Source organism: Eumetopias jubatus, unplaced genomic scaffold (assembly GCF_037043125.1).
Source record: "Eumetopias jubatus isolate StellerSeaLion01/CBP00866 unplaced genomic scaffold, mEumJub1_p1.0 scaffold_3, whole genome shotgun sequence".
Classification (NCBI taxonomy): Eukaryota; Metazoa; Chordata; class Mammalia; order Carnivora; family Otariidae; genus Eumetopias; species Eumetopias jubatus.
Genome location: NW_028274809.1, coordinates 194694260 through 194709762, shown reverse-complemented (window position 1 = coordinate 194709762; position 15503 = coordinate 194694260). Strand labels below are relative to the sequence as shown.

General features: G+C 54.0%; 2 protein-coding genes across 2 annotated transcripts in view; one reads left to right on the top strand and one right to left on the bottom strand.

Annotated features, from left to right (window-relative positions):
- The window catches only part of LOC148164790 (voltage-dependent N-type calcium channel subunit alpha-1B-like), a 64095-nt gene that overhangs the window by 10983 nt on the left and 37609 nt on the right, over positions 1-15503 (bottom strand). Inside the window, 3 exon segments of the mRNA XM_088021934.1 lie at positions 1923-2031; positions 5058-5154; positions 11119-11246. Coding sequence (XP_087878060.1) covers positions 1923-2031; positions 5058-5154; positions 11119-11246 — 334 coding nt within the window.
- LOC148164791 (ribonuclease P protein subunit p20-like) lies at positions 12537-13072 on the top strand. The gene has a single exon (XM_088022223.1). The coding sequence runs from the start codon at positions 12626-12628 to the stop codon at positions 13046-13048; it is 423 nt and encodes a 140-aa protein (XP_087878349.1). The 5' UTR covers positions 12537-12625; the 3' UTR covers positions 13049-13072.

Below are 15503 nucleotides of genomic sequence, written 5' to 3'. Positions count from 1 at the left end.
TTTATTGCTTTGGTTTTTAACATGATCATTCTAGCTGTTCTGTTGCAGGCAGACAAGAACAGAGGCAGACCAGTCTGAAGCTACTCTAAGAATCGAGTCAAGACGCGAGAGAGGGGCTTGGACCAGGAGCTAGCAGTGGGAGAGGACATAGAAGTGATCATATTCTGGTATATTATGAAGGTGGAGTCAAGAGATATGACAGGAGATCATATATGGATCAAAACTGGGAAAAGGATTTTAAAAAAAAGAAAGAAAGAAAGAGGAGGTAAGAATGACTCCAGAGGTTTTTGCCTTGAGTGACTAACTGGAAGAACAGAGTTTCCCCTGATGGAGACGGGAAAGATCATGGGGAACACGCGGCGATCAAGTTTGGCCAAGTGAACTCTGGAATGCTTCCTGGGCCTCCCAGTGGAGACAGTAAAAATTCACATGAGAATGCAGAATGCAGGTCTGGAGTTCAGGAGGAGGCCTGCACTAAAAACACAAAGTTGGAATTCCCAGTATTTAGAGCCATGAAAATAGGTGGAATGACAAACGTGGCAAAGGGAACAGTCTGAGGGGCACAGTGACATTCAGAGGGTGGGAGACATGAGAAAACAGAACAGGAAACATCAAAGGGATTCAAGAAGAACTACACGACCACGGAGGAAGGGCTGAGCCGCGGGCGGACGCGACCACGGAGGAAAGGCTGAGCCGCGGGCGGACGCGACCACGGAGGAAAGGCTGAGCCCTGGGCGGACGCGACCACCGAGGAAAGGCTGAGCCGCGGGCGGACGCGACCACCGAGGAAAGGCTGAGCCCTGGGCGGGCGCGACCACGGAGGAAGGGCTGAGCCGCGGGCGGACGCGACCACGGAGGAAGGGCTGAGCCGCGGGCGGACACGGCCACGGAGGAAGGGCTGAGCCGCGGGCGAACGCGACCACGGAGGAAAGGCTGAGCCGCGGGCGGACGCGACCACGAAGGAAAGGCTGAGCTGTGGATTAGGTAAAATGAGGACCGAGCACACGGAGGTCGCCGAACAGCTCAGCAAGAGTGGCTCCAGCAGCATTGCAGTGGAAACCCACCTGCAGACCGGACAAGAGAGACCAGAAAGACAATACAGACCAGTCTCTCGAGGAGTTGGTCGCGAGGAGGGGAAGAATAAACATAGGGAAGCCAATGGTGGGAGAAGAAAACCTTTTAAAGACGGGAGAGATCATAGCTTGTTTATAAGTTGATACAAAGAATCCAATAGGGAGGAAAAACTGACAGGCAAGAAGCAGGGTGCAGAATTTCTGGCATGACATCTTTGGGTAGATGATGAGAACGGGACCTAGAGGGCAAGGGGGGCAGGGTACGGGACTGGCCTTGACTCATCCGCTACAAACGAAATGGCTGAGCTCAAGGGCTCGAGTGCGGCCAGGAGGGTGGTGTGGGGGCAGAGACAGTGCAGATCCCCTCTGGTGGCTCTAATTTTTCTAATTTTCACAGGAGGGTGACGGTGGAAAGGATACACTGGAGGTTTATTCTCTCCTAGATTTGGCACAGGCTATGCAGTCCTATCAGTCAGCTCAGGAGAGGACCGGACAGGGCCCGGGGTCACTACGGGGAGCGGACAGAAGGCACACAGACGCTGCACCCTGGAAGGGTGCTACCTCACGTGAACCTATGCTCTGCCGTCCCATGCTCTGGGTAACCTGGACAGGTCATTTAACCTGCACCTCAGCTCCCGCACATGAAAATGGGATCATTACAAGGCTCAAAGGCAGGGCGGTTATCAGGGGATGAGGTCAGTGCCCAACAGAGGCGCCATGAGCAGCTGTCCTTGGTCACCTCCAGACAAGCCTCCTCACCCCCCTTCCCTGCACACCCACCTGGGGTGGCTCTGGAGTGAGACCGCCCGGTCCTGGCTTGGTGCCCTCCCCAGATGCTGCCTTGCTCACCTGGAGCCAGCTCGATCTCCAGTGCAGTCCGAATGAGGGCCATCAGCGTGGACGTGAAGTGGACGGTCATGTCCTCATTGGAGATGGGCATGTTCATGCGAACCAGGAGCTAGAGACAAGGGGAGCAGGTCAGGGCCAGGCCTACCAGGGTCCCTCCACCACAGGACTACAAGGGGCTGGAGGCCCCTAGAGGCTGGGCTTCACCTCCTGGGGGTGGCTTCTGCAGGCGCCCAGGCAAAGTTGGGTGGCTGGGAGTTTTGCCAGCATTCGCACTCACCCTTGGACCACCGCGCCCCCCCCCCCATTGGAGCAGTCCCTCCTTCTCCTAGCTGCTGAAAAATAAAGTCCAGGTAAAGACTGTAGCATAGCACCAAGCCAGAAGCCTGGATCCCTCTGAAAGAACAGGCACATGCTTAGCCAGAAGGACCCCTGCCCAAGGCTGGAATAAGGGGCATGGGGCCTGGGCTGAAGAGGGAGGGATCTGGGCTGCAGAACAGAGGCGAGGCACCCTGGGATGGCCCACAGACAGGAGGGAAGACCCCTGTCCTTACAGCTCTGCCCAACGTCATCTCCTCCACCGGCAGCCTGGAGCACTGGACAAGGGGCGGCTTAGCCAAGAGCACAGCTCTGAGCTCCCACTCCCAGTGAGGCATCCCTTCACCCCAGGAAGGCTTCTGCCTCTCACCACCCAGCCAGGGGGCCTGGAAGAGGCAGCCAGCACCTTCCAGTCAGAAGGACCCAGAACAGATGGTACTGCACAGGGCCAGCGTGGAGGCTGGTAGGGAGAGGTTCAGGGCCATTGCACAGGAGTAAAAGTACTTCGGACCAGACTGGGAGCAGTGCCCTGCTGCTTTGCTCCCTGTTTCCGCATCAGGTGAACAGCCCCTTTTCTCTCCTCATTTTTCAAGGACAGAAGAGCAGGAGACAGATGTGTGTCTGTACCACAGACCTCCGGGTATAGCCAGCAGCTGCCCAGAGCCTGAGGCTCTGAGAACTTAGGTGGTGTCCAGGAAGAAAAGTACCCTTGGTGTGTCTGGCACGGTCTCAGCCTGGGAGGTCACCTAGCTGACCAGGTAGAGCCCTAGGGGCACCGTGACCCACCTGTCTTCTCTCACCGCTCTCTTGTCGTCTACCATAAGACAGAGCTAGAGAAGTGGGCACAGGGCCCCTCCCCGGGTTGTGCCTGTCCTCTGCCAAGCCCACATCCCATGACAGAGCAGCCTCTCTTCCCCTCTCGGGGGGGCCCCCAGCCCGGCCCCCAGCCCGGCCCCCAGCCCTGCCCCCAGTGTCTGGGCCCTAGATCCAATCCTCGGCCTAGTAGAGACTGGGTGGCTAGAGACACGAGCCCAGACTCTGCCCCCCTGAATGCTGGCAAAGCCCCACCTGGCACATCGAATCGTGGTCCCAGGACCTCACACATCACCTTTGTGATGCACACCAGGAAAATCGGCTTTCCAGAGCACAGGGTCCCTGTAGACCAGCACCAATGGCAGGAGGAGAGGCAGAGGGATTCCTCTCTAGGGAAGTCAGGGAGTCCGGTCCCAGCCTGAAGGGGGAGCAAGCAGGTGATTTCCAAAAGAAGAGAGCTCTGTCCAGGGCACCTTCACCAGAGGCTCTCCTCTGCCTGTCCAGGCCCTAGAAGGGCAGGGATCTCTGGAAGTGGCAGAAGGACAAGGCCAGGGTAAACAGACAGGCATCTCTGCCCTGGGCCTAGGACCTCCTGGTCATAGCACCCTGAGCATCTCCTGGACCCTCCCCAGCTCCCCAAGCCCATCCATTCCTACCCACCCTGAGGCCTCCCCTGGTCTATTCATGACCAGAACCTTGGAACTGGCCAGCACAGCTGGGGAGGGGCCCTAAAGGCTAGCCCATCAGAGCCCTGCATGCCCAGCCTGGCCCCAGGTATCAGTGTGGACAGAACTCTCCTCCTTGGGAACAAAGCTACAGTCTTGCATGCAGGCCTCAGGCAGGCGCAACATGCATGCCAGGCAGGGGAGGGCTGAGGAGGACAGCAGAGGCATCTGCCGATGGCCTGAAGGAGCCACTTAGCTTCCAAAGGCTGTGCTGAGCCAGGTGACAGAGGGAGGCCCAGATTGAGAGCACAGAGACAGACAGCACGGACAGAACCAGAGAGAGGAAAGCTCTGCTGGGAAGCTCGCTCAGAGAGAGGGCGGTGGCAGAGAGGCTCCAGACACATGCTGGTGGAGCCGCACGACTCGGGCTGGCTCTGTTTTCTGGGAGCAATGGGAGCTGCAGCAGGGCTCTCGGTGTGGCGCGACGGGTGGGGGGTGGTGCTGGAGGGATGGGAGGTGCCTACACACCAAAGGGCACATGGGGCAGGTGGGAGCAGGCTTGGGGCTGGGCCATGTGACCTGCCCGCCCCCCAAGGAGGGAGGCCTGGAGATGTCCTTCAGTTTACCCCCTCCTTGCCACTCAGCCTCCTGGGCTCCTCAGCGATGGAGGGAGGGGGCGTGGGACTACCTGTCCTTACCCTGCAGCAGTCTCTGAAGCCCCAGGAATGACAGCAGAATGCCTCTCCCTGGCATCCTTTCCTTCTTAATGCCACAGCGCCTCCTTCCCGCTGTGGAACTTACAAAGCCCTGGGGATGCTGCCTCCCCAGGCTGACAGCAGCCCAGACCTGGGGAAGTTCTGCATGTGCGGAGCTGAGTGGGGGTTCCTCAGAAGTGCCAGAGGCCCTGCAGGCCCCTATTACCCCAGGTTCAGACCCAAAGGGCTGGATACCTCCACCCTCATCAGGTGCTTATGGGATAGAGAAGCTGAGTGCGGTCCTGAGCCCGGAACAAAAACAGCTTCTGTCTGAAAGGTGGTCTGTCCCCTCATTTCTGGGAAAGAGAAGGAAAGGAAAAAAGGCAGGTGGAGGGCTCTGGCTCCGTCTTCCTGAGCTTCTCAGGGGCTCTCAGAGGGGGCAGACCTGCGGGCACAAGGGGCAGGTGCAGACACCATCATGGTATCTGTGTCCCTCTGTCTGGGAAGGTAGAGGACATGGCTGGAGCAGAGAAAAGGAAGAAACAGTGAGACAGCAGAGCGGCAGACAGACAGATGGACAAGCCCCGAGAGGAGACGGGAGACCAGCCCCAGCACAGCCAGCCTCGGGGTGCAGGGTCGGGGTCTACCTTGTATGCAACTCGGGCACGGCATTTCTCCCCCAGCCCCAGGGGTGGGGACATGTGTTTCAGCATCTCAAACATGTCATTGTAACTGATGCGCCCACTGGAGACCCGGCCCAGGGAGGCAGAGGCAGGGTGGGGTCCACAGGAAGGGGTGCGGCGGGAGGGGGTGGGGGGAGGAAGCAGACAAGAAAACAGATCCAGTTAACCAGCGTCCGATTACACGCCAAAAGTCAAAATACGTAAAATGAGGGACTTCTCTGCTTGACCCGACCCCTCCTTGCCCCTCCCAGCCTCACCTCCACACTCCAGCCCCACGCAGGGCAGCGGGCAGGGGTGACATCTGAGCTAATGAACATGGAGGGATGAGGAAGGGCTGCATCGGGGTGGCTTTGGGTTGTCAACTTCTGATTTTACACTTTTAGAAACCACAGATAATGCCAAATCAGAAGAGCTGCTTCACCATGCCGGGAGAGCCGGCAGACAGAATTACGTGACTGATGAGGCCGGCCTGAGAACCATGGCAGAAACATAGCTTTCCGTCACGCTCAATTTGCTTCCAAGTTAGCCTAGAGGCTAAAGAAGTGGAGAAAACTCTACAACAAGCCAGAAAACTAGAGCTGGGGGAGCCCCGAGGCTCTAGAGACAAACTTGACCGGTGAGTCCTGCTCCAAGCCCAGAGACACCTTAGGCCGCCCAGGGCGGGGCTGCTGCTGGGAGTCAGGGCTGGGCAGGAAATGGGAGATGGGGGGGGGTGGAGGGGGCAGGGGCGTCGTGGGCAGCTGGGGTGGGGTGTGGCTTGGAGCCACTCTTGCACCCTCCTGTCCACACCAGGGGCAGGGCTGGCCCCAACACACGGGACAAGGCTGCGGATCCAGGGAGGTGTCTGGGGGCCGATGACTGTCTTCCAAGGTAGACAGGCCACCAGGCCTGCAGCCTCACCTCCACCCCTGGGGACACCTGCCTATGGGACCTGCTTGGGGTCCTAGAGACGAGGTCGGGTTCAGGCCACCCAGGAGAGAAAGGGGACAGCTTTTTCCTGGCAGGCACAGCTGCCCCAGGGCCTGGCCCTCCTCCCAGGGTTCCCAGCCTTGGCTGAGTGGATCGATCCAGAGGTGAAGCAGGAGGGCCCGTCTTTGGGCCTCCACTGCCTCTGTCCTCGCCTCCCTTGGGGACCAGAAGCCCCTCGGTTGTCAGGCTCTTCAGACTGGGAGGGGCCGCTCCTCCTGGCCTGCTTGTGCCCATGCACTCCTCCTCTGGGGCCCTTGGCCTCCAGCCTGTCTGACCATTAGCCCACCCTGCAGAGCCTGGAGGCAAAGCCGGGAAAGACAGCTGCTTCCTCGGGCACAGGCAGGGCCTGGCCCCCAGCTCCCACCCAGCAGCCGACCCCTGCCCTCCAGGCCCAGCCAGCAAGCTTCGTGTGCACCGCCTCAGAAGGCTGCCTCTCCCCAGCCAGCGGGAGGGGTCGGGAGATCAGATGGGGCACCAGAGCGTCCAGGAGGTTGGAGTGCGGGGCGGGGCAGGGCAGGAGGAAAGAGAGCTGAGGTGTCGTCATTCCCAAACCAGGCAGGGAGTGTGCGCTGTGTTTGCATTTCGGGCAGGGAAGGGTATGTCCCATGGAGGCTCTGAGTTGCAAACCTTGTAGGCCAACCTACGAGGGCAGTTCTTCCCTAAGCCGACGGGTGGCGCAATACAACGCAACAAACTGTACGTATCCTTACAATGAACCCGGCAAGTGGAAAGGAAATGTCACAGGTTATGGCAACCAAGGCACGATGAGCCCGTCCCGCCCGCCCACCCAGCCTGCGACAGGAAGAGGAGCCGGGCGGCTGGACAGGCAGCTCCCTGCAGGGAATCCTGGGGCTCAGAAAGCCCCAGGAGGCAGGGCAATCCCAAGACCATTTCCAGAGCCTGACGTGGGCAGGAGGCACACCATACAGAACCAGTGCTGGCCCCTGTCGCAAGCCCCCACTGTGCACACACTGCAACCACTGGTCCGCCTCCCCCCGGGGTCTTGTTCGCCCACCCTCTCTGGCAGCCCCTGCTCTCGCTCCCTGAGTTCTGGAGACCCCACTCCTGGCTCTCCTGACCGTCTCTACCTCCTGCATCTCCTGGAGTCTGCTGGCCCGGCTAAGGACCCCCTAGTCCCAGGGTGGGCACCCTGGCCAACACCGACGTTTCTCTTTTCTGTCCAGTCAGCTCCAAGTCATTTCTGCAAAAGAGGGAAGAAAGAGGAAGCCCCACTTTGGCCTCACCCAAGGTGCCTGCTACCTCACTGGACCTAAAGGATCATGACGAAGGGTCTGGAAGCATGGTGAAGCCCCCAGCCCCAATAATCACCCAACCCAATTCACAGCCTGTTCTCTGGCTCATCTCCTCTCTTCCACCATCGAATCCCTCACACGGCACCAGATGGAAAGTGGGGGCACCATACTGTCACTGCAATGCAAAAAACTGTCCTCGCTGTCTGTAAAGCAAAGTCAAAGCTCCTTGTTTATCCCAAATTTCAAGACCTTCTCAACCTGTCCCAGCCGCCCTTCCAGCCCCTTTGCAATGCGTTCTCTTCTCCATCAGACACAATCACAGCCCCTTCCCTTCAGCCCCGGCCCCAACCTCTTCTCTAGAGCTCAATCCATCCTGCCCTCTTCAGTTTGGCTCAAATGCCACCTCCTCTGACTCACCGGCCAGATGGGGTTTCTCCCTCCTCGAACACCCCGGGCTCACACTATGGCTCCTCTGTTCTCCCACAGTCCCGTTGGACTCAGCATCCCGAGAGCACGTGCTTGCTTCACCTACACACCCCTGGTCCCCAGCACACGGCGGATGCTCAGGAATGTTGACTGCGCAGATGGATGAACACAAAGATGAGTAGACAGATCGCTTACAGGTGTGATTGTGATTCTCCTCTCGACTCTCTACCCTTCACCAAGTGAGGCAACGGGGAAGATGGGAGAAGGCGGCACCATAAAGCAACAACCCCACGCCTTCTTCATCTCCCCACAGCAGGCATGTGTGCACGCACATGTGCACATGCATACCCATGCACACCTGCGCTCACAAACATGTGCACACACAAGCATGCACGCCCGTGTATACCCATGCACACGTGCATTCACACACACGTGCACACATGCACTGCACATATCTGCACATAATCACGTGTGCACGCGCATACGCATATATACAAACCATGTGCGTGTGCGCACGTGTACACATGTATGTCTGCTGCATGTTCACACACGTGCACACAAGCACACACACGTGCACATATGCACTGCACTCACATTTGCACACACGCGTGCACGCTCGTATGCGTGCACGCTCATACGCGTACACACAAACCATGTGCATGTACACCCATGCACACACGCGTGCACACATGCACCGCACTCACACATTTGCACAATCACGTGTGCACACTCGTACGTGTACACACAAACCATGTGCGTGTGCGCACATGCACACATGTATGTCTGCTGCACACGTGCATGTACGCATGCCACATGTGCACACAAACACACCCGTGCACATATGCAACACGCACACGTGTGTACACTTGTGCACACACCCACAGAGCCATACACACATATGAAAGCTTGGGAAATTTCACAAAGTTTTGTTGTTCTTTAAGTCTCTCCAAGAACGAGGAGACAGCAGAGTGGCCACCCGGGATATAAAGCGGACCACATCCCTACATCTGCCACGGAGGTTAGGAAGGGCTCAAAGCACCCTCGGTCCTGTGCCCAGGACTCAGTCTCCTCAGCTGCCTCTGCTGGGCCTTCCCCTATCCCCTGCCATCTGGAGGCAGGCTATGTTTTCAGCCCAGCCCACTTGGGAGCAGCAAGTCTGAGTGTTAGTTGCGGGTCACATTTATGCTACTTTTGGACCATGGTCTTGTGTGCTATTTCACAGATGCCACCTCTGGGGTGACGCTTATATTTGCTGTCTACTCTTCCACAGCACTTTCTTTACCCCACTCCCAATGGCCCCTGCCTTCCAGAGGCCCCATTTTCAGAACTCTGGATTTGGGAAACAGTCTGAGCCCCCTGTGCACCATCACAAAACCACAGTCTGGCCCAAGTCCATTCCCTGTATGTCCAAATTCTGCTCCACCTGTGGCTGGACTAGGGGTAGCCCTGGGTCTACAGTTCATAAAGATTAGGGGGAAGTCCTCCCCTCTCACAGGCCTGCACTGACTTGCCTTTGTCGTGCACATATGAACATACTGCCCATACAGCATCTCTGCTTCCCTGCAACACACCCTTTAGAAACAACGTGCCCGGTCCTCCCTTTGGCAGCACATATACGGGAAACAATGTGCCCAGAAACAGCAGCATCTCTTGAGACCACAGTGCAGATGACCCTCCTAGAATGAGCCTCAAGCCTGCCTCACTTGGAGTCTCTCCTGCTCTCTGACCTGACTGGGCCCTCCTGACCAGAGAACCCACACCTACCCCTGACCCAGAATGACACTGGGCACTGCAGGGCCGATGTGCTGACGCATCAGCAAAATGACAGGACTCTCCGAGGCCACAAAAACGGTCACCTACACCATGAAACATAAATAAATCCATGCTTGTTCTGCACTGCGTGAAAATTATTCAGTTTTCACTACAATGGAAAACACCCAGAGACACTACAGGAATGGAAATGCCCTAGGGTTGCTGGTGCTACCAGTGGTTTCAGGACTTGCCCAGCCTGGGAAGGGTCTCATACAGCATCTTCTGGATCCTCACATGATGGGGTAGGGGCTCCGGGAAGGCTGGATGAGAGGAGGGTGGGGGAGCCCAGCCAAGCTCCCAGGGGCTTGAGGGTCAGAGAGCTCTGGAGCAATCCCCTTGCTGAGCTCCAATTTAGGGAAAAACTGTGGGCAGTAGGGTCCTCACCACGACGACACTGACCATCTCCTCCAGGCCTCTACCACGCAAGGGGTGACCAAACACAGAGCTGTGAGAGGGGGACACGGGCAGGCTGGGAGCCTCGGAGAGAGGAGGTGGGAAGTGGCTACACCCCATCTTCACAGTCTTCTCATTCCCTTCGAGCATGGGAAGGGACGGATGCCCATCCATTTACTGATGCACTGTTCATTCACATTCATGTCTGCTGAGCGCTCACCATGAGCGAGGTCTTCCTCGCAGCCAGGTCTCTTGGCCCCTCCATGTCCTGTGTTGGCCTTGCAGAGAGCATGCCCTGAATAAGTACTCAAGTATCCGCCTGAGAGAGTGAATGAATGAATAAGCAAGTGAAGAAGCGAGTGATGAAGGAACAGACAAATGGGCAGATGGTGAGTCCATGCTGCTTTGCTAGCCCCGAGGATAAGAGTATGTGTCCTGGGTGTGCAGGACTCTCCCATGGATCACGGAACACCCTTCTAACCCAAGCCAGTCCCCTCATGACATACTTGCTCTGTCTGGAAACAAACTACCCCTCACTTAATGCAACACAGTAACCCTTTCCCACCATGACCAAAGGGTCTTCAACATACTAGACCCTTCCTGGTAGCTCCTTTAATTTCAGTGGAAGTTCACCAAGTGCCCGCTATTTGCAGCCTGGGCTGGGGACACAGAGGTGCATGTTGGCTCCTGTTCCCAAGAGATGGCAGAGAGGGAGAGGCCTGAGCCCATCGGCAGGAAGAATGTCATTTCTGCCATGAAGGCCTCCAAGCTTCATGAAAATGGTGAGGCCCCAAGGGAAGGCCCTCCTGCTGTGTCCACACCCTCTCCCTTGAGCCCTCCACACCCCTCATGTGACAGACCTGTGAGGAGATAGTACACTCCCATTTGGCAAGAGACTTGAGCCTCACAGACCCCTTGGAACCTCCTAAGCCTGGACTAAGGGTCTCACAGAGCATTTCTCAGCCCAGGGAGCTGTGTAAGAGCACTGTGGGCATGAGAAGGAGCGTGCCACCTAGAAGGGGACCTGGCACCACCCTCTGCGGACCCCGCCAAAACCTGAGGGGGTTTGACAAAACCTGTGCCACATGACACAGGTCTGAAGCCACCCAGCCCTGTCCCGAGATCCGTGGCACGGACTACCCTGAGGACCACGGAACACGGGGGCCACTCACCACGCGGCCGGGTCGTACTCAGCCCAGACCCGGATGAACTCATCCAGGTGGTGAGGCCCTAGGATGGAAGAGTCCCATGTAAGGTACTCAAAATTGTCCATGATCACGGCCACAAAGGGGCTCAACATCTGCAGGACAGGAAGGAGAAGGGGTGACGTAGAGAGACCTCAGCCCGCCCTCTACCCTAGCCCTTACCCTCCAGCCAAAGTCTGTGCGAAACCATTGTGGCAGCGGAGGCCACTCTGACTCAGCCAGAGCCCGTCCAGCCCTGCTCCCCCCAGCCTCTGGGCCTCCCCTGCACCACCACCACCACCACCACCACCAGCCCCCGCAGCAGCCAGCCTCCTACCCCGGGGTTCTGGGTCCCGCAAACTAACCCAGGTCCCTCCCACTCCCTGCTTCTGCTGCCCTACCCTAATTCATGTTGGCACCCCTCCCGCCCCACCTCCCATCACCACCCTCTTCCCCACCTAGCCAGCCTTCAGGGAAACAGTGACTTTGGAGTTAGTAGTTTGGACTCCAGAGGCCAAAAGCTCAGCTTCTTTTTTGTTTAATTGAGTTGAAATTCACATAACATACATTTAATCATTTTGAAGAGTACAACTCGGTGGCTTCAGTGTATTCACAATATTATGCAACCACCTCTCTAGTTTCAAAAATTCTTTTTTTTTTTAAAGATTTTATTTATTTATTTGACAGAGAGAGACACAGCGAGAGACGGAACACAAGCAGGGGGAGTGGGAGAGGGAGAAGCAGGCTTCCCGCGGAGCAGGAAGCCCGATGCGGGACTCGATCCCAGGACCCTGGGATCGTGACCTGAGCCGAAGGCAGACGCTTGACAAGTGAGCCACTCAGGTGCCCTCAAAAATTCTTCATCACCCCAGAAAATGCCTCCTACTGTAATCAGTCACTCACTTATTTCCCCTTTCTCCCGTTCCCTAGCAATCTCTGTTCTGCATCTACCGGCTTGTCTATTTGGGATATTTCATATAAAAGGAATCCTACAATACAGGACCATATACAGCCTTTTGTGCCTGACTTCTTTCACTTAGCGTGATTTCTTGAGGCTCAGCCATTCATTTGGGTCAGAACTTCATTGCTTTTTAAGGCTGAATAATATTCCATGGTAGGTATATACAAGTTTGTTTATCTATTCATCCATTGATGGATATTTGGGTTGTTTCCACCTTTGGGCTGAACTGTTTTCCACAAAAGTTGCTACATTTTACATTCCTATCACAATGTGCAAGAGTTACTATTTCTCCATGTCCTTGCCAATGCTGGTTATTTTCCATTAAAAAAATTATTATCTTTCAGGATCCCTGAGCCGTAAGGGCGGCCACAGACTCGCGATCCTCCCGCGCGCGGCTTTTCTTCTCTTCCACGGTCCTGCGTGTCCGGCGCCGCGCGCTCAGTCCGAGTGGGTGGGCGCAGCGCTTGAGTGGCTTGGCCCGGAGCGGGCCGCGTGCTCAGGAAGGGGACTGTGGACTGGAGAGTGGCACACAGCATGGCAGAAAACCGAGAGCCCCGCGGGGCCGTCGAGGCTGAGCTGGACCCGGTGGAGTATACCCTTCGGAAGCGGCTCCCCCACCGCCTGCCCCGGAGGCCCAATGACATTTATGTCAACATGAAGACTGACTTTAAGGCCCAGTTGGCCCGCTGCCAAAAGCTTCTGGATGGAGGGGCTCGGGGTCAGAATTCATGCAGTGAGATCTGCATTCATGGCTTGGGCCTGGCCATCAACCGTGCCATCAGCATTGCCCTACAGCTTCAGGCAGGCAGCTTCGGGTCCTTGCAGGTGGCTGCCAATACCTCCACCGTGGAGCTTGTCGATGAGCTGGAACCAGAGACTGATACACGAGAGCCGCTGACCCGCATCCGCAACAACTCGGCCATCCACATCCGGGTCTTCAGGGTTGCACCCGAGTAATGGAAATGAGGATGGCCACCTTATCCACCCACCCCCACATAAGTAGGCTCAGCTGTGGCTCTTCCTGTACTGAGTACAGTCATGGACCTTCTACCAGAGCCACGTAAGAAAAGCCTGTCCCCTTACAGCCCAGAGGACTCTGAACTGCGAGGGAGAGTATTGTCTCTTGTTGGGCCCAAGCATTGGGTCTTCCCGAGTCTTTGTGGTCTGTGACCATTGTCCTAGACAATAAAAACTACCAAGTTGTGTTAGTATGCATCCACCCCCGAAAAAAAAATTATCATTATAGCCATCCTAGTGAGTGTGAAGGGAGTGTGTGGTTTTGAGTTTCCTCAATGCCCAAAGGTGATGAATGTCTTCATGTGCTTGTTGGCCACTTTGTATATCTTCTTGGCTAAAATGTGTATTCTGATTTTTTGCCCATTTTTTATATGGTTGTCTTTTGTAGTACCGTTCTAAGAGTTCTTTATGTATTTTGGATATTATCCCCTTATAAAATATGTGGATTAGTATTTTCTCCCATTCCTTAAATTGTATTTTCACATCTTTTATAATCCCCTTTGACACACACAAGTGTTTAATTTTGAGTAGTCTAATTTATTTTTTTCTTTTGTTGCTTGTGATTTTGGTGTTGAATCTAAGAATCCTCGGACAAATCCGAGATCATGAAGTTCTGCCCCCTATGCTTTCTTCTAAGAGTTTTGTAGTGTTAGCTCTTTCATCAATTCTGGGTTCATTTTTGTATATGGGCTGAGGTAGGGGTCCATCTTTATTTTTTTGCATGTGGACATCCAGTTGTCTCTTCACCATGTCTTAAAGAAACTATTCTTTCCATACTGAACAGCTTTGGCATCCTTCTCAAAAATAAATTGTCCACAGATATTTGGATTTATTTCTGGAATCTCCATCCCACTCCACTGGTCTATCCTTATGCCAATACCATACTGCCCCGGTATCATCCTTATTAAGATATATATAACTGACATAATTATAAGAGACTTAAAGTGCATATTGTGGTATATATACATACATAAACATTGTGAAATCATTCCTACCATCTAATTAACACATCCATCACCTATTTTTTTTGGTAGAACACTTACGTTCTACTCTCAGAAAAATTCAATTATACAATACAGTATTATCAACTATAGTCACCATGTTTTACTTTACATCCTCAGACGTTATTCATATTATAGCTGAAAGTGTGTACCCTTTTACCAACTTCTCCCTATTTCCCCAACTCTCTAGTCCCTGGCAACAACTCTTTTACTCTCTGTTCCTACGGTTTGACCTCTAAAAAAAATTCCACATATAAGTTATACATGTAGTACGCGTCTTCCCCTGTCTGGCCTTTTTCACCTAGCATAATGCCCTCAAGATCCATCCGTGTTGTCACAAATGACAGAAGGATTTCCTTCTTTCCCATTGCTGAAAAATGTGGGCGTGTGTGCGTGTGTACACACACGCCAAATCTTCCTTATCTAATTCATCTGTTGATGAACACTTAGGTTGTTTCCATATCTTGGCTCTCAGGATTTTGATTTGCATTTCCCTGATGATCAGTGATGCTGAGCACCTTTACATGTACCTGTTGGTTACCCGTATGTCTTTGGAAAAGTATCTCTTCTGCCACATTGTTTTTACTCATGGTACCTTTATAGTAAGTTTTGAAATAGGGAAATGTGAGTTCTCTCACTTGGTCTTTAATTTCAAGATTTTTTGTTATTTCGGGCTCCTTGCCATTCCATATGAATTTGAGGATCAGCTTTTCCATTCCTGTAGAAAGGCCACTGGAGCTCTGACAGGGATCACACTGAATCTAGAGCTCACTTTGTGGGGACATTACCACCTTACCAATATTAAGTCTTCTGATCCATGGACATGCATGTCTTTCCATTTAATTAGGTCTTAGCTCATTTTAGCGATATTTTGCAGTTTTCACTGTACAGGTTTTCATCTCCATGGGTATTTATTTATTCCTAGGTATTTTATCGTTTTGGGTGCTACTGGAAATAGAATTATTGCCTTAATTTCCTTTTCTGGTTGTTTACTGTGTGTTGATTTTGTACCCTGACACTTTGATTAACTCATTCATTAGTATTAGTAGCGTGTGTGTGTGTGTGTGTTCTTCAGCATGTTCTACATATAGAATAGTATCATCTGCAAATAGAGATATCTTTACTTCTTCCTTTCCAATTTGGATGCTTTTTAATTCTTTTTCTTGCCTAACTGCTCTAACTAGGACTTCCAGCACGATGTTGAGAAGTGATAAAAAGTGGGCATCCTTGGTGATGGGTATTAAAGAGGGCACGTTCTGCGTGGAGCACTGGGTGTTATATGCAAACAGTGAATCATGGAACACTACATCAAAAACTAATGATGTAATGTATGGTGATTAACATAATTTAAAAAAAGTGGGCATCCTTGTCTAATTCCTGCTGTTTGGGGGAAA